The 25,724-nt window shown below is 59.0% G+C and overlaps 1 protein-coding gene across 9 annotated transcripts in view; it reads left to right on the top strand.

The window, feature by feature from the left end:
• The first annotated feature begins 473 nt into the window (after positions 1-473).
• MYO9B (myosin IXB) overlaps positions 474-25,724 on the top strand; it is a 63,800-nt gene continuing 38,549 nt past the window's right edge. For 2 of the 9 annotated variants that reach the window (XM_037818618.1, XM_037818617.1), the window contains exons 1-2: positions 474-1,465; positions 24,484-24,578. In XM_037818618.1, the coding sequence (XP_037674546.1) occupies positions 629-1,465; positions 24,484-24,578 (932 nt within the window). In that variant the 5' untranslated portion in view covers positions 474-628. The remainder of the gene's footprint in view (positions 1,466-24,483; positions 24,579-25,724) is intronic. The other 7 variants (XM_037818621.1, XM_037818623.1, XM_037818622.1 and 4 more) reach the window with 5 other exon arrangements.

Below are 25,724 nucleotides of genomic sequence, written 5' to 3'. Positions count from 1 at the left end.
AGCATCTGGTGTTTCCGGGGTATGTTCGTCAAGGCTGAAAAGTCGGTGTCGGCACGTTGCTGACAGCTCACCGGCAGCCTCGACTCGACTCCACTCGCTCTCCTGTCCACGTCCCCCCCCTGCCCCCGGGTTCCCTCCGGGGTGCCCAATGGCTGTTGGCCGTCCTTCCCGGCTCCCCTGCTTTCTTGGCCTGATTCACAGCCCAGCCTGTGTCCCTGCAGGGGGACCCCATCTCTGTCTGCCCGGTGCTTTGCGTGATGGGACTGGGGTCATGGATGAGTCTGTTCTCTTTCTCTCTGGGTTTGGGGACAGATATGGCCTGGGGACCCACTGGGGGGATGTGCTGTCTGCAGGAGGTGGTGGACAGAGCTAAGACAGAGCTGGGGGTGGCTGTCAGAGCCGCTGTCGGGTCAGGGGTCAGAGGTCAGGCCGAAGGGCACCTGGAGGCTCGGCTGCTCTCGCCGGTGGCCTCGCCTGGCCAGGTCCGGAGCCAGGGGTCCCGAATGTGGGGCCCGACGCCCTGAGATCCCGCCGCCCTAACCGTGCCTCCCTCCGCTCCCCGCTCCCCCCCAGATCCAGGACGCAGCCCCCCGCCCAGGAGGGATGCCGAGGCGCGGCTGGAGCCAGGATGAGTGTCAGGGAGGCCGGCGGCCCGGGGAGCCCGCGTGGGGCGCCCTACGTCCTGCACATCTACCCACAGCTGTCCTCCGGGAGCCCGCCCTCCTGCCGCGTGGGCGCCTCCAAGGACACCAGCTCGTCCGACGTCATCCGGGACGCCGTGGCGCGGCTGCAGCTGGACGCCAACAAACGCTACGTGCTGGTGGAGGTGAAGGAGGCGGGCGGCGAGGAGTGGGTGCTGGACGGCAGCGACGCGCCCGTGCACCGTGTGCTGCTGTGGCCGCGGCGGGCCCAGGGCCAGCACCCGCCAGAGGACGGCTACTACTTCCTGCTGCAGGAGCGTGAGGCAGATGGCTCGCCCCGGCGCTCGCCCTCCCAGCTCCTGGCGCAGGCCCGGGCCGCCCGGCGCCTGGTGGAGCGCGGCTTCCTGCCCTGGCACCAGGCCGACTTTGACGACCTGTGCAACCTGCCGGCCCTGACCGAGGAGAACCTGCTGGAGAACCTCAAGCGGCGCTTCCTGCAGCAGAAGATCTACACGTACGCGGGCAGCATCCTGGTGGCCGTGAACCCCTTCCGGTTCCTGCCCATCTACAACCCCAAGTACGTGAAGCTCTACGAGAACCAGCAGCTGGGCCGGCTGGAGCCGCACATCTTCGCCATCGCCGACGTGGCCTACCACACCATGCTGCGCAAACGGCACAACCAGTGCATCGTCATCTCGGGCGAGAGCGGCTCGGGCAAGACGCAGAGCACCAACTTCCTGATCCATTGCCTCACTGCGCTCAGCCAGAAGGGCCATGCCAGTGGTGTCGAGCGCACCATCCTGGGCGCGGGCCCCGTGCTCGAGGTAAGTGGGGCGCGGGGGGTCGTGGCGGGGGCAGGCTGGGGGGTGGCGAGCCCCACGGGGAGCTGCCCGTGTGCCTCATGGCTGCCTCGGCTCGCCGGGGCCACGGTGACATTCGCCACGGGAACGTGCCGTCTCCATCCCCGACCGAGTTCCGGCATCCTCTGCTTCCCGGGACTCCTCTCCCCTCCGTCCCCAGGGTCTTGTCTTAGTGGATGACGTTCATTTTAAACACAGTTTTATTAAGATACGTTCGCGCATCACACAAACCTTCAGCAGCTCCCAGTATCATCATGTAGTTGTGCGTTCATCTCCACGATCGATTTTAGAACGTTTTTCACTTCTCCAGAAAAAGAAATAGAAAGAGAAAAGAAAGCCCACAACATCGCATACCCCTCATCCACCGCATTGTCAATCTCTGATATTGAGATCCATATGTTTATTACTGCGGATGGGAGAATATTTAGATGTTACTGTTAATTCTAGTCCACAGTTTGCAGTAGGTTCTTTTTTTCCCACGTACCCATCTATTATCAGCTCCTTTTAACGGTGCCGTGTATTTGTTCTAGTTCAAGAAGGAACGTTTTTAGGTCGTTACAATTAACCACAATTAACTGCCCAGCGCGAGATTCCCTGTCATACGTCCCTGCGTTTTCCCCTCCAGCTTTCCTTCCAGTGACGCACGTGGCTCCAAGCTCCCCCTTCCCACCACACTCACCCTCACTCTAATGACGCTTCCGAAGGTCCTGCTTACAGACGGGTCCCACCAGGCCTGGGCAGCAGACCCATCCTCGGGGGGCATCATCCAGCACCCCTCACCTTCAGGGCTTCGAACGCCCGGCCCCAGCACCCCGAAAGCAGCCCCTCACCACCCGCCACTGCGAGCCAGGATTCCTGAACCCCAAAGCCAGAGCCCTTCTTGCCCCGCCAGGAGCTGGGTTACAACACCGATTGGGGATCCCTGACCTCATGGGGCATCTGCCATGACAGTGGGGGCGTCGATCGGGAAGGAATGGGGTCCTGGAAACCAGAATGGGGGCGTGTGGGCTGATCCCGAAGAGTCCGGGGACACGGACCCCGAGATTCTGCCAAGCGTTGGCCAGTAGAAGCCGCCCTCCCACCCCTTGCTCGGCCCGAGGGTCCCGAAGTGCTGTCCTCTGCCCTGGGCACCGAGGGACCCACCCCCCACTTTGCTCCCGGATCTGGAACCAGCAGGCCCCGAAAGCTGAGGTCCAAGCTGTCAGCGAGGAGGCACCGTTTCCTCCAGTGAGCGGGGTAGGCTTTCCGACCGGCGTATTTTAGGAGAAGCAGGCGGGTGTGTTCCAGAACAAAGCACAGCCCCATCCTCGTGCGGCGGAGGCCGGGGGCGGCGCGGGAGCTCAGGGCCCACGTCTCCGGGATCAGGGCCCAGGGCTCCGCTTTCCCAGCTTGGTTCCCAGACAGTCCAAGACCCTCGGTGGGGCTGGGGGGGAGTGGGGGGTGGTCCCCCCTTCCCCGGCCATGGGGATTCCCTGCATGTGCATCGAGGCAGTGCCTGCTGTATACACTCCCACTCCCTTCCTCTCTGGGGCCCTCAGCGAGGAGTTAACTGGGAACGTACGACCGCCCCTTGCAAGTGTCCGGGGCCCGTTTCAGGTTTCTCCTCCACGCGTGTGGTAATGACAGACGGTTGTGTTTTGCATGCACCTCCTTTCCTGAAAGGCCGAGTCCCTCAGCCGCAGGCACCAAGCTCTGCTTTTCCAGCTTGGCTCCCGGTGTGGGGCAGGGTTGTCCCACCCGCTCAGCAGAGCTCCAGGGGCGTCTGCCCGGGACCAGGCACTCTCCTGGGCCAAATCATTTGGCCCGGGGTGAGGAGGCCGATGGAAAAATAAACACCAGCCTGGGACATGGACGCTGGGAGCTGGTGAGAGCAGGAGGCAAGCCAGGGAACGAGGGAGTGGGACGGGGCAGGGAGAAGGAGGTGGGGTGGCCATGTGGCCATCGGGGAAACAGGCAGTCTGGAGGATGCCAGAAGGGCCCGGAACGGGGCGAGCGACGGAGAGCGCAGCTGGGGACAGGGCAGGCCGAGTGGGGCCTGGTGGGCAGGAGGAGGGCACTGGCTTCTGCTCCGAGGGAGGTGGGAGCCATGGAAGGTTCTAGAGAGGGGAGGGACATGCCCCAGCTCAGGTGCTCCTAGGGTGGCTGTGGCCGCCTGTGGCCCCCGTCCCCGAGGGCCACCGGCTCAGGCTCTGGGTCGGGGAGTCCTGTCATCCTCCTGGTGACGCCGGTGCAGCTCCCACCAGCCCCCCACTCCCCCACGGGCACTGCCCTCCGGATCCTGGCACGTCCCTCTGACAACATCCTTAGAGAGCATCAGGCGCCTCCTCACGCCAGCCAGGCCGTTGAGGCCGGGGCTCTCCAGGACGCTTTACAAGCCGCCCGGAGGGCGGGACCCACACCAGATCCCCAAAACTGGTTTGGGCCCAGGCCACGTCACCGCCAGGAACATGCTTCCCGGGGCGAGCGTTTCACAAGGGAGCAGGTTGTTTCCGCTCGGAGACGGGTTTCCCCGACGAGGGTGGGGCCATTCCCTGCCATGGGGGCCGTCCTGGCATTGCAGGGGGTCGAGCCTCCTCCCTGGTCCCCCACTAGATGCCTGTTGCAAGGCCCCCCCTGGAGTCGTGACAGCCAGAAACATCTCCAGACGTCTCCGCGCATCCCCTGGGGGAAAATCCGACTGGTGTAGACACTAGAACAGGAGATCTCTGCTGAGCCCGCGTCTTCCTCCCCTTGTGCCGTAAATCAGAGTTCCCCACCCCTCTGGGGCTGGATCACTTTGGGGTGGGGCCCCCCGGGCGCCGTGGGGCTGCTGGCAGCACCCCTGACCCCCGCCCCACAGTTGCGACAACCAGAATCATCTGCAGGCGTTGCCAGACGTCCCTGGGGACAGAGCCGCCCCCAGCTGAGAGCTGCCGGCTTAGTCAGCTCTCATAAGTCCCCTGAGACCTGCTTGCTCAGCGCAGGGTGTCACGCGGTCACACGTCGCCCACAAGGACGAGCCAGCCGTGGCGAGCTCGCCCAGGAGCACGTCGCTCTCAGGGCCGGGGTCCCCGGGCCTTTCTCATCCTCCCTCCACGTCCTCACGGCAGCCCGGCCCGTTCGAAAGAGAATTTGGAAACTGAGCCCCCGAGCGGGGCAGCGGTGCCCAGGTTTCCCGAGGCTGCCGTCCGACATCACCACGAAATCAGCAGCTTCAAGTAACAGTAGTTTATCGTCTCCCGGCCTCTGGCAGCAATGGGCGCTGGCCAGCCCGGGGTCCAGCTCTGCCTCGTCGGCAGAGGCCGCCATCCCAGTGCAGCAGGACGTGCTCCCGGGCTCCTCCTCCCTTGTGAGGACGCTTGTCGTCAGACTCAGGGCCCACCCCAAATCCAGGAGGGCCTCACCCCCGCCTCCTCGACTCGAGGCCGGCAAAAACCCTGTTTCCAAACGAGGTCCCCTTCCTTCACCTGTGCTGGGAGTCGGGACATGGACATATCTTTTTTGGGGGGCCACTCTTCACCCCCTGTGGGCTGTCCAGGCCACACAGCAGCACGGGGTCAGGGCCCTGCCCCTCTGCGCTGGCCCGGGCCGTGGGAGCCTGAAGTTTGCCCAGCGTGCCGCGTCAGGGACACCTCTCAGCCCCCCCTTTCGAAAGGGGAAGTCGAGCTGTTCTGAGGTCGGGGCGCTGCCAGACACCCCCGCGCAGGTTGCAGCCATGCTCTGCAGTTCTGCCCAGCAAACAGGAAGGGGCCCTGCGGCAAGCTCCCGTCAGCTGATGTCCCCACGCACCCACAGCCCTCCGCTGTCCCCGGCGGTGCTCGAGGGACGTGGGGCGGCAGGAATGAGGGCCCGGCCACCCAAGGGAGCCAGAAGGACCCCCAGCTGCAGCCCTGCAGACACTTCACCATCCCCAGAGGCGTGTGGCTGGCGGGACTGTCGTCCCAGCCCAGGAGACGTGGAAGTTTCCAAAAGCAGGTTCTCCTGGGCCGCCTGCAGGCTGGGGTTCTCCTCTGTCGTGACGGACACCCCTGGCCAGCCAGCCCAGCTCCCAGAGGGGAGGTGGCAACAGCCCCAAGCCACCGGCCACCCAGGGAACCGCCAGTGGGCAGAATCTGGGGCACTGGTGGCCAAGGAGGGGACTCCCGAGGTCCCCTGGCCCCACCGCTTGGGCCCAGTCTCACCCAGCCCCCACCCTGCCCCTCCTGGCTGCTCAGTCTGTTCCAGGACCCCCAGCTGGCACCCGCCTGGCATGTCACCCGGGACCCCCACCCAGGCCACGTCCTTCCCTCCCACCCCGAGTCCATTGCTGAGCATTTGCAGCACATCCTCCCCACCTCCCACGATACAGGCAGAGTCCCCCCAAATCACCAGGAAACCGAGGCACGCAGGCAGAGCTGCACAGCCAGGGTGACAGAGAAGGTTCCAGAACCAGAGGTGTGCTGCTGCTCCCCCGTCTCAGGCCCCACGGCTCCTTCCTTGTCATTAACAGTTTTATTGTGATACCATCCACACATCCCACAGTTCACCCACTTAACGTGCCCAGCTCGGGTTTCTAGGACAGTCACAACTTTGCGTGCCCGTCACCGCTGCCTGATTCCAGGACGTTTCCATCACCCCACGAAAGAGACCGTGTACCTGCCCCTCCAGCCCCCGGGACCCAGATCTGCTTTCCGTCTCTGTGGAATAAGGGGGCTCACACAGCTTGTGGGCCTCTGCGTCTGGCTTCCCTCCCTCGGCATCGTGTTTTCAGGGTCCCCTCGTGCCGTTGTGTGTGCCGGATAGCGTATCCGTGCGCACGATCTCCTGTCTGGTGGCTCCACTCACCCGTCGTATCAGTGCCTTCGTTCCTGTTTGCTGCTGAAACGCGCCTGAGTCTCCTGCTGAGCCCGGCCAGGCCCCCTATAGCCTTGCCACTGGTTCCCCCAGAAAAATGGCAGGAAAGCGGGCAGGTGGACAAACACGAGGGGCTCCCCTGAGCTGTCGGTGGGGGGCCGGGGCTGGAAGGAGAGGCCTGTTGTCACCAGCACTGCGCTCTGCGTGGGCAGGGGGTGCCGAGGGCCCAGCAGGCAGCTGGTGGGGGGCTCTCGCCAGCACACAGAGTGTTAGGGCTGGTGGCCTCGACGGTCAGACGGGCACTTGCACTTGGCACCCTGGCCCTGAGGCTTCCCGAGCAGGGATATCAAAGCCAGAAGGAAGGGGGTTTCTGGGGCCGAGCCTGAGCCCAGGGTAGTGTCGGGGGAAGGGCAGGTCCAAAGGGAAAGAGAAGGAGCTGAGGGTCAGAGTGGACCCCAGGGGTGCTGTGTGGAAACAGTCCTGGGGTGCTGGTCAGGAATGCAGTTGGGGCAACTGTGCATGAGCAGCCGATGGGGTGTCTCGAGTTGGCTCCTGGCAGCTGGGGAGAGGGTGGACAGGAGCCTTTGTGCTGCCCGTCTGTCTGTCTGCCCGGCTCCAGGCGTCCCAAAGACCACGGTTGCGTCTGACTTACCTGAGTGCAGAGGTGTGTTGGGGGGCGGCTGAGCGAGGGTCCCTGTTGGATCTCCTAACAAAGTACCTTAGTCCGGGGGGCTTCAGACAACTGGAACATATCTGCCCACAGTTTGAGGGGCAGAACCCTGACCTTGAGGTATGTGGGCCCTGCTCCCTCGGGGGTCTCCTGGGGGTGGTCCCTCCTGCCCCTTCCAAGTCTGGGGCTGCCAGGAGCCCTCGGCCATCCTCTGCGTGGGCTGCTGCCCCCCGGGCCCAGCTCCGCCTCCCTCGGCCGTCCCCCCGGCGAGTCTCTTTCGTCCCCCTTCCCTAAGGCCTCCAATGCACTGTGTCCAGGGCTCACCTCGCCCAGCTTGGCCTCGTCTCAGCGAGTCACGTCTTGGGAGACGCCTCACGTCCTTGTTGCCGACGATGACGCACGCTTGGGTGCAAGGATTTGGGTTTTCCGTACAGAAGCTCGATGCGTCTTAAAGGGTTATCCTAAGAGCCACTCCCCAGTGCTGATCTTAGGGTGTCAGGGGCTCGGGCTGAAGCGCCCCTCGCCCATCACCAACGTTTTCCATCACCTCAGACGGAAACTCCGAGTCTATTGGGCACCGATTCTCCGTTTCCCCACCTGGTCCCCGGGAGCCCCCAGTCCGCTCCCTGCACCTGTGGATCTGCAGTTCTGGACGTTTCACGTAGGCGAGGTCATATGGCGTTTGTCCTTCTGTGTCTGGATTCCGTCACTCACACGCCTTCGGGTGTCTGAACGCCGTTCTTTTCCATGGCTGCATAACTTTCCGTTGGGTGGCTGGGTGGGCGCCATCTTGTGTCTCCTCCCCAACGGACGCTTGGGTTTGTGCAGCTTCCACCTCAGCCGTCGGGAATATTCCACCTGAATGCTTGCATCCAAGTATCTGCCCGGGCCCCGGCTTTCACCAGGCTGTTTCCCCCAGCGGCCCCCCCGCTTTACGTTCCGGGGCTTTCTTGGACCCGACGCCAGGTGTGGCCGTGGTCGGACACTTCCGCTCTGAGCATCTCCCCGGAGTCGCCGTGGCCTTCCCTGTTGGCGAGCCCGGCGAGCCCGGCGTCCCCAGCGTCCGAGTCTCCCTGACAGTCTGCTGTCCGCACGCCACCCTGGCAAACGCGTCACACATCCATGACTGCTTTCCTGTCTCCTGGTGATTTTCTTTTCTTTTTTCCTGCTTTTTTCTTTTCACATAAAACTTTGTTTATTGTTTCTTAGTGTCTTTTCTCTTAACTGGAGGTTTAGCTTCTTGGGCACAAACCCAGCCCTGCAGCCCCGCATCGAGTCTGGCCCACCGCCTGATTTTGTCAATAAAGCTTTATTGGCACACGGCCACGCCCCTCAGTCTAAACCTCCGGCTGCTTTTGTGCCGCGAGGGCCGAGTTGGGTGATTGTGGGAGAGACGCTGCAGCCTGCAAAGCTGAAAATGTCTGCTACCCGGCCCTCAGCAGGAAGGGTTTGCCTGATATTTGTGTGCACGTGCCTGGGACGTGTTACAGAACCCCATAAAGGCGAAAGGTTCATAGATAATCGCCTGAACATTCTTCTTGTTTTCTGCTCGGCTCCCCCTTCCCAAACCTAACAAGTCCCTGTCCTCATTCCAGGGAACCCGTTTTACCCTCTTGAATCCTGCATTTGCATCCACGCTCCGTGTAGACCCCCAGGTTTGTCAGCCCGCACCCACCCACCGGCAGATCCGCACACAGTTTCAGGAGCTCTTGGCTATAAAAATCCCCGAGGCTCCGCAGGGCCCGGGGTGGGTCCTGGCTTCCCGGAGCTACCGAAGCGAAACGCCACAGACCAGGTGGTTTAAGTCAGCAGCCGTTGCTTCCCTCATGGATCCAGGGGCCTGGCGTCCTCGGAAAACTCCGGGATAGGGTCTGTCCCCTGCCCCTCTCCCAGCTTCCGGTGAGCCTCAGCGTGTGGCTGCTGCACCCCAGTCCCTGCCTCTTGCTCCCCACGGTGTCCCCTTCTCCGCCCCTTGCGAGGACACTGGTCGTCTCAGAGCCGCGGCTCGGGGTGACCTCATCTTAACTCGCTTCCTGTCTGATAGCTGCACATCCTAGGAAGTCACAGACTGAGTCCCTGGGGCCAGCACTGGAGCGCATTTTTTGGGGGGCCACAGTGCAACCCATCACATCCCATTTCCCTCGTGGCCCCATGCAAGGCTTTCCCGTTCTCGCGTGCCCTCTGCGTGCCCCGAATGGCTGGGAAGTGGCTTCGCAGCCGGTGCCCTTGGGCTGTGGCTGCAGATGGAGGGAACCGTGCAGTGCCCCCTCCCTGTCACGCACCGCCGGGGGGTGTCCACCCTCAGCTGCCGGGTGCAGGGCCCCCAGGACAGGGACTCAGGGGAACTCGTGGCCAGGGGAGGGCAGTAGAGCCAGAAGGAACTGCTGCTTCCCTAGCCCCTCCGATGCCCCAGCCGGCTCAGGCACCCCCGGCCCAGCACTGCTGACCTCCGTGACGTCAGAGGCCACGGGGAGCCTGGGGAGCAGAAGGAGAGCGTGACGACACGGGACTGTGCCCAGCTGGAAAGTGGGGGCCGGCCAGAGCAGACGCGGGTGCAGACGAACGGGAGGGTCTCCGTGGGGCGCGAGGCCCTGACGAAAGGCTGTGGGGGACCCGGGGAGGGGCAGCCAAGCAGAGGCGGCAGGTGTGGCCCCACCGGGCTCTCCGTCTTCCCGCAGCCACCTGCCGGCCTGCGACATGAAAACACGGAGCCCCGGCGCTTTAAGATGGTTTGTGGCTATTTCGGCCAACAGGGAAGTTGTATTTTGGGATCATTGCATCTAAGAGTAAAATTACAGGGTGTATTTTGAGCAGCTAAAGGCCCGCCTTGGATTCTGGAGGAAGAGTTGATTAAAAGCTGGGGCCGGGACGCCGTTGCTGCGCCTCCCGCCCTTTCGGAATGTTCCGGGCATTCTGCTGCACCAGGGCTGTGTCAGGGCTGGGGAGGGGCGGCGTCCTTCCGTCTGTCCGTAGTTTCTGCCACACTGCATAGTTCCTGTGTTTGGGGGCGTCGACGGGCCGCGGAGCCCTGGGGCCAGTTTGTTTTCCAAGCGATTCCTGGGGACAGGCCCACTGGACACGGCCCCTCCTTAGGGGAGGCGAGGGGCAGCGAGGAGGGTCCGTGCCCAAGCCACAGCCCTCTGTCCCCGGGCTCGCAGCTGCTGGTCCTTCTCTCCTGGGTGACAGGCAGCAGACAGGCACCTAGAACCTTCCACAGAGCGGGCTCCCAGAAACATGAGGTGGCATCGTCACCCTATACGGGAGAAAAGGGTGGCAGTCTGTGCTGTGAAGAGAAGTTTCCGGATCCCAGCTTGCCCTTCCCAACCACACAGGGATGGCCAGAGCTGCTGACTTTCAGATTTTCAACTTAGTTGAAGCCGGTGGCTCTCCCCAGGAGGTGGTTCTGGGCACGGTCTGGACATTAATTGTCACCCCCAGCAGGTTCCCGGCCCCCCCTGCTCTGCATCCCGGCCTCTCCAGCCCCCAGCCTGGGTACGTGCTGCGCTCTCAGTCTGGGATGCCCTTTGCCGGCATCGTCCAGCCACCTCCTGCCCCATGGCCACGCGGGGTCTGGGAGGGATCTGAAAACGCTGCACAGCCAGACTGCCACCGCCCAGTGCCCTCGGGTTCTCGGGGGCATCTGAAGCAGGCGGTTCCGGCTCGTCAGCTGTGGGTGTCAGCCATGCATGAGCAGAGCAGGGGGGCCGTGGAGGGGTCTCCCGCTCAGGGACAGTGCCATGCGGACAGCCCAGGGCAGCCCTGGCCCATTCACGAGCCACAGAGGGGACCCCACGAGAGCCCCCAAGAGCTGGCCTGGGCCGGGAAGCCAAAGCGGGGGTCATTTCACCCGAAAAAGAGGTTGCCGTGGGGTACTCCTCGGCCACGGAAAGGAACGGCATCCGATACCCGCCACAACGTGGCTGAACCTCGAAGACACGGGGCTGTCCGATTCCACTCACACGGAAGGTCCGGAACAGTGAATCCGTGGGGACGGGGAGCAGATCCGTGCTGGCCTAGGGACGGGGATGACGGCCAACAGGACGGGGTCTCCTTCAGAGGCGGTGAGAATATTCTGGAACTGGATGGAGGTTGTGGCTGCACAACACTGTGAATTATTAAACACCAGCGAGTTGCACACTTTAAAATGCTTCAAGTAGCCAGTCCTGCGTGCATTTTACCGTAGCTCTTTTCTAAAAGGCGAAGGGGGCCTTCCGGACTGAGATGACCTGTGGGAACTGCCCACGTCCCTTTGGGCACAGCCAGCGTGGGGGGTCCTTCCACAGCCTTCCATCTCGCTGGCTCGGAGTGGGGGTGGCGCGCGTGTCCCCGAACCCGGTGCCCCTGGGGCTTCCAGAAAGACCAGATCCCAGAGGACTGGCCCGGCAATGGCAGGGATCCCATCCGCTGATGAACCAGAGCTGCATCCACAGGGACACTCGGCTGGTTTGGGGCCGGAACTCAGCGACATCCCCAGTTCCCGACTGCAGGCCCATCAGTCTTGTGATGCTACACCTGAATCGGACCCCGACTCCAGACCCTTTCAAAGATGGCTGAGAACCCTAAAGCCTCCGGAAAAGCTTGGTCACAGGCCCCGCTGTGGGAAAGCAAACCACCTCCGGATTCCACGAGGGACAAAGAGAAACTGGAATTCCGATTGCAGCTGAAGAGTGTGCAAATCAGTAAATAGACCAAGCAACCGACATCTTTAAAAGGACAAATGGGGTAACCAGGAGGGCCACGCACCCCAGTCTTCAAAACCGTCAACGTCCCCACACGTGAGGCGAGCGTGAGAATCCCTCACAGCCCACAGGAGCCTTGGGAGCTGTGACAAAACAACACACACCCCTGGTGGAATCCCGGGAGAGCAAAAGGACACTGGAGAAAAAGCGAGGAAACACGAGTGAAGTGTGGCTTTAGGTAATAGTGACACTTCATCGTTGGTTCATCAGCCGTGGTGTTTTTGTAATAGTCACAGTAGGCAGAGCTCCGTAGCGGGTATACCGGAACTCTCCTTGAGATTCTTGCAACTTTCCCGTAAACCCAGAACTCTTCTAAAATTGAACATTTATTTTAAAACCTGGCCACAGTCCGGGTTTGGCCCGCAGCCCCCTGCCCTGACAGCCTCCTGATAACGTGGCGAGCCCTCTGACAGTAGGCCCTGGACGGGTCACAGTGGCTTAACCCAGAATCGCCGTGGAGGGACCTAGTTGCAAGCCCTGCCCCCGCCCCGTCCCACTTCCCCATTTTGCTAGGGTGAGCAGTCTTGGGTGCTTTCCTCCCCAGGCCGCTCGCTCGCTGCTGCCATGTCCTGTTGCTTCTCCCCTGAAGCGTTTCCCACAGCGGCCCCCTCTCGGGCAGCTCAGGGAGGGGCTCGGGACCTGCCAGCCCCCCGCCCCGTGGTCGGCCCAGCCCGGCGTCCCCCTGTGCCCAGTGTGCCCTCAGGCCCTCGCTTCTTGGGGCCCTGAGGACTGGGTGCCACGAGGCCGCCCTCCACAAAGGCGGCTTCCCTGCCGGTTCCGGCACCTTCCTCGGGGCCGCTTGACCCACCCTCGGCTTGGGGTAGAAGTGGGGAGGGTCCAGCTGTAGATGTGACCCTGGAGTGGCAGCGTCTCCAGCCTTTTGGGTCCACATGTCGGGAAAGCGGCCAGACGAAGCCCCGGAGACCCAGAAGGAAGCCCCTTGTCCCTTCCCTGCCTCGGCAAGTCGACAACTGCTCCAGACGTTCAAGAGAGTGTGAGGGGACATAAATAGACCTCCTGCTGCTGCGTTTGTCGTCATCCTTGTAACAAACCCCAGAGCAGGGAGCAGCATGCCTCCCCTTCCAGGAGTCAGGCCGGTTCCCTGGGGCTTGTGTCTAAGAATTTAGGCTCCGGAGCCTTCCAGAAACGCTGTGGATCTGGGATGGAGCCAGGAGTGTGTGTGCACGGCCCTGCTAGGATCCTCACCCTTTTCTCCCCCACGGGACGGACACGGGGGCTGGCGCAGGCTGCAGTCTTGGTGACCCCGACTCTCCTTCCCCAGCGCGGTGAGCGGGGAGTGCGGGGTGATGCGTGTGCCCACCCAGGTGGGGAAGGCAGGCCCAGGGTGGTCTCCTCCCCGCCCCAGGAGCTCGCCCTTCCTTACACCTGCAGAAGCTCGATTCCGCCGCCCAGAACATTCCGGAAGCCAGGAGTATTCCTGTGAGCAGTATGCAAGTCCATTCAGCTAGGAAATTGGTTGGAGAGGCATAAGTCACCCCGAGATGAGACTGATCACGGGGAGTGGAACTTTCCAGAATCAGCGTCCAGTTAACCTGCCCTCCGGCTCGGCCTCGGGCTGGCCTCTTCCCACCCACTCAGGCAGGGCTCTCTCCCGGATCCCAAAAATCTCACGAAGGGTGCAGGATTCCAGGAGGCATCACAAGCCGCCTGGAGAAGTGCCCCCTTGCTCGGAGACCCCCCCCCCATCACACACACACACAGGGCCGGGGACAGAGGTCGGCTGCTGGGGAAGAGGAAGGAGAGAGGACGAGGCCGCTGGGCCAGGACGTTTAAGTGGGCGTGATCCGCCTTCTGAAAGAGGAGCATTTTCTGTTTGACTCAGAGAGCAAAACCCAGCTGCAGGCCGTGTCCGCCAGACGCGCCTAAAACAAAGTGGTTCCGAAAGCCAGAAATAGAGGAGGCCACAGGTGTGTCTAGAAACGGGAGTGCCGCGCCGCAGCAAGGCAAAAGGTCCTAACGGGGAAACTGAGTGCGGGGCATTCTGTGGGAGCTCGCTGCTTTCTGCACGATTCTCCTGTGACACTACACCCGCTGGCAAGAAAACATAACCCAAAATAAGGGGAGGCTCTCAGGCAGAGGGAAGCCAGAGCGAACGGGGTGAGGGGAGAGCGGAAGGAACCAGCCTCTCCCATCAGAGGAGGGAGAGTGCACATGATAACCAAGAGGCTTTCTTTCTCTTTTTAATTATAAAACTTTTTATTTTGAAATACTCTCAAACCTACAGGACAGTTGCAGAAATAATACAAACCCCATACGGAGAATTCCAACATACCCCACGTACATACCCCCCCGATGCCCAGATCCACCAATTTTAACCTTTTGCCATATTTGCTGTATCATTCTATCTAACTGTCCATCTGTCTATTCATCTATCTATCTATTCATCCATCTGTCCATTCATCTATCTATCCATTGATCTATCCATCTGTCCATCTTGGTATCCACCCACCCATCCATTTATCCATCCATCCACCCACCCATCCATCCATCCATCTACCCATCCATCCATCCATCCATCCATCTATCCATCATCTATCTATCTGTGTATCCATCCATCCATCTACTCATCCATCCATCCATCCATCCATCTATTCATCCATCTATCCATTGATCTATCCATCTGTCCATCTGTGTATACACCCACCCATTCATCCATCCATCCATCTATCCATTGTCTATCCATCCATTGATGTATCTGTCCATCTGTGTATCCATCCATCCATCCACCCATCCATCTGTCCATCTGTGTATCCATCCATCGCTCCATCCATGCACCCATCCATCCATCCATCCATCCATCGTCTATCTATCCATCCATTGATCTGTCCATCTGTCCATCTGTGTATCCATCCACCCATCCATCCATCCATCCATCTATCCATTGATCTATCCATATATCCATCTGTGTACCCATCCATCCATCCATCCACCCACCCACCCACCCATCCATCCATACATCCATCCATTTTATCTATATCTATCAACTATCTCTCTATCCATCTATTGCATCATTGTATCTGTCCCTGAATATACCCGTCCATCTATCAATTTGTTTCGTGAACATTTGAGTGTAGGTTGTATATTCCTCCTTGGAGCACTTAAGTATTTTGCTATACATTTCCTAAGAACAAGGATATTCACTTTTGTAACCATCTTAAGTGCAGTTATCAAGTTCAAGGAATTTAACATGGATCTAAAGCTGACAGTCATATTCCAATTTTTTCATATGTCCCAATAATTTCCTTTTGAGCCTTTTCTGTTACTCGATCCTGTCCAGGGTCACGTATTGCATTTAATGGTCATTATCTCGTCAGTCGCACTTTTTTATAAATTTTTTATTGTGAGAGCTTTTATGCAACATGAACTTCCCCATCCCAGCCCCTCCCGAGCACACCCTTCAGGGGTATGAATCACTTCCACAATATTGCAGGGCCCTCACCACCACCCATTACTAGAACTTTCCCTTCTCCACAAACAGAAACCCTACACCCATTATGCATTAACTCCCCATTCCCCGTGGCCCCCTCCCCCCCGGCAACCTGGACTCGGACTTCTGTCTCTGAGCTTGCAGATTCTCCATTATTTTCTTTGTAGTTACTGGGGGGGGGGGGGGGCTTAGCATCCTAAACCTGTAAAAATCACATTTGCTTTGGTACCAATTTAACTTCAGTAGCAAACAAAAGCCATGTTGCTATATTCCTCTGTCCCCCCACCTTTATCTAGTTCTTGTCACAAATCACTTGTTTATACGTTATGTGTCCAAAACCACTGATTTCTCATTGTATTTTATGCATTTGCCTTTTCAATCCTGTAGGAAGTGGAAAATTGAGTTACAAAAAACAAAAATACAATAGTCTTGGCATTTATATTTATCCACGTTGTTACCCTCACTGGAGATCTTTATTTCAGCTTCGATCTGTTGTCTGTTGTCCTTCCCTTACAACCTACAGAACTCTCTCCAGCATCTCTTGTAGGGACAATCTAGTGCTGATGAACCCCTTTAGCTTTTGTTTATCTGGGAACATCATAGTATCCCCCTCATTTTCTAAAGACAGTTTTGCCGGGTATTGAATTCTTGGTTGGCAGGTTTTTCCTTTTGGCACTTTAGGTATGCCATCCCACTTCCTTCTTGCCCCCTTGGTTTCTGATGAGAAATCAGCACTCAGTCTAACGGAGGCCCTTGTACGTGACGTGTCGCTTGTCTCTTGTGGTTTTCAGAATTCTCTCTTTATCCTTGTCATTCGATGGTTTGATTATAACACAGCGTGGTGTGGGTCTATTTGGGTTTATCCTGTTTGGAGTTCGTTGAGCATCTTGGATGTACATAGTCATGTCTTTCTTTGAGTTTGGAAAGTTTTTGGCAATTATATTCCTTGCCTCTTTCTCTCTTTCTTCTCCTTCTGGGGCTCCCATGATGCATATTATTGGTGTGTGATGATGTCCCACAGGTTCCTCGGGCTCTGCTCACTTTTCTTCATTCTTTCTTCCTTCTGCTCCCCAGCCTGGGTGATTTTAATTGTCTTAAGTTCAAGTTCACTGATCTTTCTTCTCCCGTCTCCAATCTGCTATTGAACCCCTCTAGGGAATGTTTAATTTCTGTTACTCTGGTCTTCAGCTCTGTTTGGTTCATTCTCATACTTTCCATCTCTCTTTTGATATTCTCTTTGTGTTCATCTGTCATTTCCCTGATTTCCTTTAGTTCAGTGTCCATGTTTTTCTTTGTTCTTTGAGCTTATTTAAGACAATTTTTTAAAGTCTTTTGTCTTGTATGTCCCAGGCCGGCCCTCCTCATCGGTAGTTTCTAAAGCTTCGTTCTCCTTTGCCTGGACCATCGCTTCCTGTTTCTAAGAGATACTCTGTATAATGGCAAAGCCTCTGTTTACAACAAAGATATAATAGCTGTGAATACCTGTGCAGCAAACAACACAGCAGCCGTTTGTATAAAGCCAACCATAGGAAATGCGAAAAGAGACAGATACAAACACACAGCATGAGGCTGGTTGAGCGGACAGAAAATAGACAAGGAAATAAGACGCCAAACCATAAACTGATTGAACCAGGTCACCAGTCGATCTTGAATTGATCTTTCTTCTTCTTCAAGTCCTTTGCCCATTTTTAGATTGGGTTCCTTGTCATTTTGTTGTTGAGTTATAGGAGTTCTTTATATATTCTGGACATTAAACCCTTATCACATATATGATTTCCAAATATCTTCTCTCATTCTGAAGGTTTTCTTCTTACGTTCTCAATTATGCCCAAATCAGTGTACCAATGTTTTTAATTTTGATGAAGTCTCATTTATCTATTTTTTTTCCCCTTATTGCTCATACTTGTGTCATATCTAAGAATCTGTCGCCTAACGCAAGGTCCTGAAGATTTTCCCCTGTTTCCTTCTAACAGTTTTGAGATCTCAGCTCTCATGTTTCGGGCATTGATCCCCTTTGAGCTGATTTTCATGTATGGTGTGAGGTAGGGGTTCACCTCCATTCTTTTGCCTGTGGCTCTTTCACTTTCTGAAGTCTAGCACGTAGTTTCGTTATAATCCAAACCAAAATTTTAGTGAAATGTAAGATAATAGAATTTGTTTTGTACTTGGGTCTTTTTTCTTTTTAAAGAGCACTCCCCACGCCACCCCACCCACCCTCTACAGTGAATCTGTGCTTTTCAAAGGGGTCGTCCCGGCCCCAGGGGCATCCGCTGCGTTTTCAGCGCTTTCCTGCTTCTCTCCACGTCCGTGGCTGACAGAGTGAAGGTGCTTCTAGAACAGGACCGTGGAGGGGGCCGTCCCCCAGCCCCCCGCCCGGGCCTGCCGCAGGTTCACCAGCCGCTGGGAGAGCTCGGGGGCTGGGTTTCGGCCGGGGCCCCGGAGCGCCTCCACTTCCTCATCTCAGAAACGGGGAGCAGTGAGGCTGGCCCCCCACTTCCTGCCTCACGTCTGAGCCTGCAGCTGCTCCCCGGGCAGGCTGGCGGCTGGCGGGGTGTCCCGTGTCCCACACCTTTGTGGAAAGCGGCCTCTGTTGGCTTCCTCCCTCACCGCCGCCTTTCCAGCCCCTGCGGTCGGCTCCCCTGACGTGATCCCCCTGCCTGGGCATGTGACGCTGCCTGCCCGTCCCTGCTTCCGGAAGTATTTCCCTTCCTTGCTTCTCCGTGCCACTGCCGTGGGACGCCACACGGCCTGGCCCGACTCACCGCCCTCCTGTGCCCACCGCATGGAGCCGGCCCTTGCCTCGGCAGAAGGGAGAGAGAGGGTGGCCCACGCCACAAGACCCCGGGCCGCACACTTTCCCCGTAAAGGACCCAAGAGTCCTCCAGGACCCACGCCCGAGGCGGTCAGCGTCACCACGACTCCACGTCACAGCCTGAGAGCCGCCACGGACGACACAACCCGAGGCGGCCGTGGGCCCGTGGAGCACTATCACAGACTGCACAGGCCACAAAATGTACTCTTCTTGTGATTTTTTTTTTTCCTGGCCATTTAAAAAATGTGAAGATCATTCTTAGCCGAAGAGAGACGGGGTCTGGCTGTGACGTGCCAGCCCCTGGGGTTGGTAAAAGGCCCGGCCTGCCGCCAACCACTAGGAGGTTTCATCCTCTCGGCCACAGCCCTTCATTTCCGGATCGTCCAGGGCCACGTTTGTTACAACGGGAGAGTTGAGTCGTCGCGACGGGCACCATCTGAGCCCACAGGGCCAAAACTACGCCCACTCTATCCCTTTACAGAAGTTTGCCGGGCCCAAGTTTGCACAGACAATGCTATTTAACCCTCAGACAAGCCGGTAAGGCAGGGTCTCCCCGGCTGGCGAGCACAGCCTGGGGAACCAAGCCCTCCCCCGGACCTCCGGAACGTGCCGGAATCCCCTGCTGAGGCCGAGCGAGCCCGGCTTCCCTTTCCAGTTTTTCCTGGCACGTCCACATAGGAAAACTGCAGCCCCAGCTGCACATCCCAGGGCCGTTTGCCCAGTGGACACCCTGGAGAGCCCGTCCACCTCTGTGTCCCTCTGGGCGAGCCCCTGCTTGTCAGTGCCCCCGGCTCCAGGCGGACCCCTCATGGCCACAGAGCAGGGACCCCCGCAGGCCCCTCCTGCCAGTGCCAGCCGCCAGGGTCTCACCGTCACGTCACCACAGCGGGCACGACGCACGCGGGGCAGGGGGCACTGTCCCAGGCTGGAACTTGTGCCAGGAACGGGAGGCGGAGAAGACGGAGCCCCAACCCCTGGTTACTGGCCCATGGGGGCCTCGTCTGCTCACGGCTGGAGCAGGGGCTCCCACCAGCCGGAAGGGGGCTGCACTCGGTTCAAGCCCCTTCATCGTCTGATACACGCTAATGTCCTTCTTTTATTTGCTTTTTTAAATACGTTTTAAAATTATTATTGTGGTAAAATATATGTAACTTGAAATTTCTCACTTTAACCATTTTTAAGTGTACATTCGCAATGATAAGCAGCTGCCGCCTGTATTTCCAGAACTTTTCCATCACCCAAATAGCAATTCTTTACTTGTTAAGCAGTAACTCCCCGTTCTGTCCTCTCCCGCCCCCCGTAACCGCCGATCGCCTTTATATCTGGATTTGTCAGCTCTGGGTGTTTCACGTAAGCAGAGTCACACCTTCTGGCTTCCATCCCCGGCGTCGTGCCCCAGGCTCCGTCCCCTCCGTCCCCTGGTCAGCGCCGCCTCCTTTCCGTGCCGGACGCACAGGCCACCCTCCCTTTCTCGGCATCTGTCGACGGGCCCTGGGGCCGCACCCACCTTTTGCCTCTTGTGAAAGCCACTGTGACAGGTGTGGGGGTGCAATTGTCCTCCAGGTCCCTGTTCCCGATTCTTTGGGGCACACACCTAGACGGGTTCCTGGGTCACGGGGTGGTTCCCCATACGGACGGGGAGTGACTCGGTTAACCCGTGGCCTGCGCACTTCACTGTGGCCTGGAACGCCCGTTTCGTCTTCCTGTGTGTTACTTGTATGTTACCTGTCAAGCAAAAAATCAGCATTTGGAACTTGAAATCTAGATCTCTGTTTCCTCCCAAAATCCACGGCTGCAGGTCCCTCAGGGTCAAGGTGGGGCGCAGTGGGGTTGCCCCAGCTCAGGCCGCCTCAGCCTTGCTGGAAGGACAAAGGCCTTCATGTCCCAGACTTAAACGGGGCCGCGGTGGGGTGGCTGGGAGCCTTTTCCCCAGTGAGAGACCCACCTTGCCCGGACTCACCACTTGGCACCTTTCCTTTGTGAGCTCGTTCACGGGGCTTGGGAGATTCACACTCCAAGAGCAAACTGCAGTCTGCATTTCAGCGCCACCGTCACAGGCCTCAGGGGGTGTCCTTCCAGAACCCAGGGCGCCCAGGGTGACTTCAGAGCAGGGGCTCGGACCTCGGCACTGTATCCCGCCAGCTCCCTCCGTGCATGGCCTCGGACGGGACGGGCCTGCTCCAGGCAGGGGCTCCAGGAACAGGCGGTGGGCACGGGAGCTGCTGCGTGGGGGCTGCTGGGCCCGGCTCGCAGTCAGGGGCCGGGACGCTGGGTCCAAACCCAGGGCTGCGTCAGCTGCCGTCCCGGGAGGTCGCTCCTTCAGTGCCGTCGTTACCGTCAGCGTCCTTCCTCAGACGCCAAGATGGCGGGTGTTCCTACCCAGGAAGGCAGTCGTGTTTGGATGGAAAGTGTCGGTGAAGGGAGAAGCATGGCTCGTGTGGCGTGTTCCTCTTGGAAAAGATAAGCTCGTGTCACTCTGGGCAAACAGCAGAAGCAACCAAGTTACCCTCGACAGATGATGGAGAAGCAGAGCTCGGTTCATCCCTGCCGTGGAATATTACGCAGCCGTGAAAAGGAAGGAAGTGTCAGTGCACACAACATGGGTGAACCTCGAAGTCCTTGTGTTGAGAGAAAGACGCCAACCGCAAAGGGACAAAAACCATATGACCTCACAGGAAAGAACTAGAATAAGCAAATTCATAGAGACAAATCAGAGGTTTCGAGGCTGGGGAAGCAGGGCAGGGAGTTACTACTTCCTGGGTGCAGGGTTTCCGATTGGGGCGAGGGGAGAGTTAGGGTAAAGGATAGCGGAGATGGTAGCTCAGAACCACCAAATTGTTCACCTAAAAAATGGTTCAAGTGGGAAATGCTACATCGTCCATCTGTCACCACGATAAAAATATAAACTTAATAAAAGATTGTTGGCCAGGTTGGCCATTCAACTGTGGAGGTTTCTGACCTCAGAGCCCCTTTTAAATCCAAAAACGAACCTGGAAGACTGGCCAGCTCGAAGGCGGCCACACGTCGTCCGGCTTCCGGCAACCCCGCAGGCCCAGGCCCACTCCCACCGTCTGAGGGCGGGGGGCACTTCTTAATTAATCGTCCCCAGAAATTATGGCTTTGGTGGGGTTGGATGACAGAGTGATCTTTTCCAGGGCTGCTTTTTTTTTCCTTCTTATTTGTAAACTTGGTGACGTTATATATATTTTCCTTAATATGTGCAATTTATATTAGAAAAATATGTTTTGCATTATAAAAGAAAAATGTTTATTTTTTTTTCCATGAACGAAGGAGCCTCTCCATGTAGTATTTGTGAGACCCCTCGGGTTCCTGGCCTGGGGGTGGGGGGCGGTGGTATCAGCCTGTGGCCTTTCCCTGCCCCGGGTCCCCCATCCTCCCTTCCCTCCAGCCCGGCCCCCCACGGCCCCCAGTCTCTCAGTCACCCTGCACCTCAAGCCCCTGCGGGCCTGGCGGGCAGAGACGGCGGAGCGGACGGCCAGGCCAGCGTCCCCCCCTCGGACGTGTCTCGCCCCGACCAGATATTTTTAGCTCAGCTCTGAAAAGCCGCAGTGTGCAAGGCTGCATTCCAGACACTTCAGGTCACGGGCCGGGAGCAGCCTCGGCTCCGCTCCGGGAGTCCCAGAACTCGGGGCGCAGGGCCGTCTCCCGGGGCCTTGTCCTCCCCACACTCCTGTGCTGTCCCTCCAACAGGACGCCCCGTCCCAGGGGCCCCATGGAAATCGCCAGGCGGGTCTGCGTGAGTTTACAAGCCAGTGCCAAGGCTGTTCCAGGGCCCGGCCCACCGAGCCACCCCCAGCCCCCGGGCGACACCCCAGCTTGCTCGTGGGAGTGTATTTGAGAGCCGCTTCCGGAACCTCTCAAGTGAAGGCCGAAGGGTGTTCAAGTTCAGCGGCCTGGGCACAAAGCCACCACCCTCGGACGATGGGGACCAACCCTGCGGGGTCTCGTGAGGGTCCAGCTAATCGAGGACCCAAAAGCGGGTGTCTCGAGGGTTAACAGGCTTCACCCAAAACAAAAAACAGAGAAATGGCCGCGTAGCTGAACTTTGGGAGAACCAGGGTGTAAGCCAAGAGAAACATTTCCCTGTGCGTCAGGACTCGTCAGAGCCTTTACAGTGCAGCACACGGTGGTGGCAGCTCTGGCAGGCCCTGGACACGCCCAGCCCACGACCCTTCTTATCTCCGTCTGTAGTGGCTCGTCTTAATCAGGGACGGTCCCACCTCCCTAGGGGACACTCGGCCGTGTCTGGAGACGTTTGTGGGTTGTCCCGACCGGGATGGGGAGGGGGCACCGCCCAGCTCCCTCCAGTGCCCAGGACGGCCCCACGGCAGGGAGCGCCCCGGCCGCGGGACTGGGGAGCCGCCCGGGGTTCCCTGGGACCATCAGGGAGCACGGCCATCCCAGCCGGTCGAACGGCCAACACGTCTAGACCATGTTTCCCACCCGGCAGTGAGCCTGTGTCCGAGCAAACCTTCCGGAAACATCTCCCAACGTCGGCTGGTGGAGGGTCCACAGAGGCCCCCGGGAAGCGAAGGAGGGAGTGGGTTCCACAGTTGCCACCCGACTCGGGGGGGGCGCCTCGTCCTGCCAATTTGGCCTCCATGTGGCTGGTGTAGAGGACCCCTGCCCTGAACGGCCCCCTGGCCAGACCCTGACAGTCAGGGCTCGGGGCCTCCACACCAGGCTCACGTCACGCCCCCCTCAGCTTCACGGCGCCCCGGACCCCTCGATTCAAGCCCCTGGCACTGACGGAGCCAGGGGGCGTCAAACAGCTCGGGACCTGGAAACCCGTCCCTCGGGCGTGCCGGGGCGACCTCCAGGTGGACACCCTCAGTCTTGGCTGCCAGCTCGGCTGGAGGCGGGAATGCCCACCGCCCAGGAGGGTCCCAGGCCTGTCTCCCACTCACGCTTTCTTACTGGACATTTCCCTTCAGAGTCCGCACATCAGGCCCACACGATGGATCGGGGTCTGTCCGCCTGGGGCTCCAGGCCGTCGGGGAAACCTGGCTCCCGCCAGCGGCCACACATCGGCCCGTCCCCAATGCCGGGGGAGCCAGGCCACCACCCCCGGCCCACACCCCTGACCTTGCAGAGGCCTTGCCCTCTCCCCTCCTCCCCCTACCCCCCCCGTCCCCTGCAGCCCATTCCTCTCCCAGTCCCAGTGCAGGACTCCAGTGTGAAGATCGAGCGTCGCCAACCCAGAACCTTGCCGCAGCAAACTTCCCTCTCGGTGTGGCTCAGGGGAGACCTTCCCCCCAGCCCCCGTCTGCCGGCCCACCTCCCCATGCTACATCAGCCCCTCGCCTGGAGGCCTCCTGAGCATGAAACAGAACCCCCACACCCCCATCCTCTCATGCTCTCCTGGGGCTCCTCGCACCTGCCCCTGTTCTGTTAAAACCCTCTGGGTGTGGGGGGCTGGTGGGGGCAGGGGGCCTGTTCTCAGTTCATCCGGGGGTGGCCCACGGTCAGTCACCCCAGCTGCACACTCGGCACCTCTTCCACTCCTCAGTCAAAGGTGGGAGGTGCTGTGTGGAAAATGAGTGACTCCCCGATCCACGCAGACGCTTCAGATAACCGCGGCCACGTGACGCTGCGTGAAAGGAGGACACGGGCCGTCTACTGTCGGGTCCCGTTTACACGAAACGTCCACACAGGCAGATCCACAGACGCACAGGCGGGCCGGGGGTCGCCAGGGGCTGGGGAGGGAATAGGGAGGGACCACTGGTGGGCACGGGGTGAGGAGAACGTTCTGGAAGGGGACAGAGCCGGTGGCTGCCCCACACCATGCACGTGCTAAAAGCCACTGCGCTGTGCACTTGGAAAATTTACATCCGTGTCTCCTCGGTGTTCCGTAACTGGCCTGGGAACCTCTTTTTCTTTCCACTGAGCTGCAGGAGCCCTCAACAGGGCTCCCCATCGGCACATCCGCACCCTCACCGAGTCCGTATCACTCCAGGGTGGTCAGTTTCTGCTGGAAAGGGCCAGACGACTGATACCCTCGGGTCCGGGGCCAGGGGGCCTCTGAGCCAAGGGCTTGGCTCTGCCTGAAAGCGGCCCTGGATGGTACAGCGACACTCGGCCTGGCTGTACCAGTAAAACTTCATCAGTGGACGCAGACGCTTAAATAGAATTCTCATGTGTCCCAAAGTACCCTAATTTGGATTTTTTTTTTCCCCCAACCACTTTCACACATAAAGCCATTCTCGGCTCGCAGCCTCGGTCCCCAGGCCAGCGTCCACTCTATCAGACAAACAGCCATACTTGGAAAAGAATTCTGGGGCTGTTATTTTTACGTCCAAAGACGTGAGAGCGCAGAATCTCACACAACACGGGGACAAGCTAGATTTGTCGGAACGAGCCTCGGCCCTGCACACTCGTGACTCGTGGCAGCTCTCGTGCCCTGGAAAACGCCTGCAGCCGCAGGCTGAGGCCCCCAGAAATGCCATCCTCCATCTAACCAACCCCTGTGCTTCCCTGCAGGCTTTCGGCAATGCCAAGACGGCCCACAACAACAACTCCAGCCGCTTCGGGAAGTTCATCCAGGTCAACTACCTGGCCAGCGGCATCGTCAGAGGGTGAGTCGGCACCAGCCCCGTGGGGGAGCCGGACCCGCCGGGGGGCTTCCCGACTCATGGGGGGCAGTGCCTCCGTCAGCCCCGCCCCCATGTCACCAGGACACTGGGTGCGCCTGGGGGCGCGGGCACTGACAGAGTAAGTGTGCCAAGCCTGAGGCACTGGCTTCTTGGGGTTTCCCGAGAACGGGCAAGGGCCAGCCAACCTGACTTCCTGGGCCTGAAAAGGTTTCTCCTTTGGTAGATCAGGGACGCTACAGACAGCTGATATGGACGCTGGCATTTGCCAACATTGCCCCTTTAGCCAGAAACAGACATGGCACTGGGGACCAAAGTGAAGCAGTGTCCAGGAAGGAATTGGAGGTTTGGATGGGTGGATGGATGGAAGGATGGATGGGTGGATGGATGGGTGGGAGGATGGATGGGTGGGTTGATGGATGGATGGGTGGGTAGGTGGATGGATGGGTGGGTGGATGTGTGGGTGGGTAGGTGGTTGGATGGATGGGTAGGTGGATGGATGGTTGGATGGATGATGGATGGGTAGGTGAGTGGATGGATGGATGGATGGGTGGATGGGTTGATGGTTGCGTGGGTAGATGGATGGATAGGTGGGTGGGTGGATGAGTGGGTGGGTAGGTGGTTGGATGGGTGAGTAGGTGGATGGATGGATGGATGATGGATGGGTAGGTGAGTGGATGGATGGGTAGATGGATGGGTGGATGGGTGGGTAGGTAAATGGATAGGTGGATGGTGGGTGGGTAGATCGATGAATTGGTGGGTAGGTGGTTGGATGGGTAGGTGGGTAGGTGGATGGATGGTTGGATGGATGATGGATGGGTAGGTGAGTGGATGGATGGGTAGAGGGTGGATGGATTGGTGGGATGGATGGGTGTGTGGGTGGGTAGGTGGATGAGTGGATGGTTGGATGGGTGGGTGTGTGGGTGAGTGGGTGGATGGATGGATGGGTGGGTGTGGATGGGTAGATGGATGGGTGGATGAGTGGGTGGATGGTTGGATGGATGGGTGTGTGGGTGGGTTGATGGATGATGGGTGGATGGATGGATGGATGGATAGATGTGTGGATGGATGAGTGGGTGGATGGTTGGATGGATGGGTGTGTGGGTGGGTTGATGGATGATGGGTGGATGG

Source organism: Choloepus didactylus, chromosome 25, assembly GCF_015220235.1.
Source record: "Choloepus didactylus isolate mChoDid1 chromosome 25, mChoDid1.pri, whole genome shotgun sequence".
Classification (NCBI taxonomy): Eukaryota; Metazoa; Chordata; class Mammalia; order Pilosa; family Megalonychidae; genus Choloepus; species Choloepus didactylus.
The sequence above is the reverse complement of the archived record's forward strand: the minus strand, read 5'-3'. Positions and strand labels throughout refer to the sequence as shown.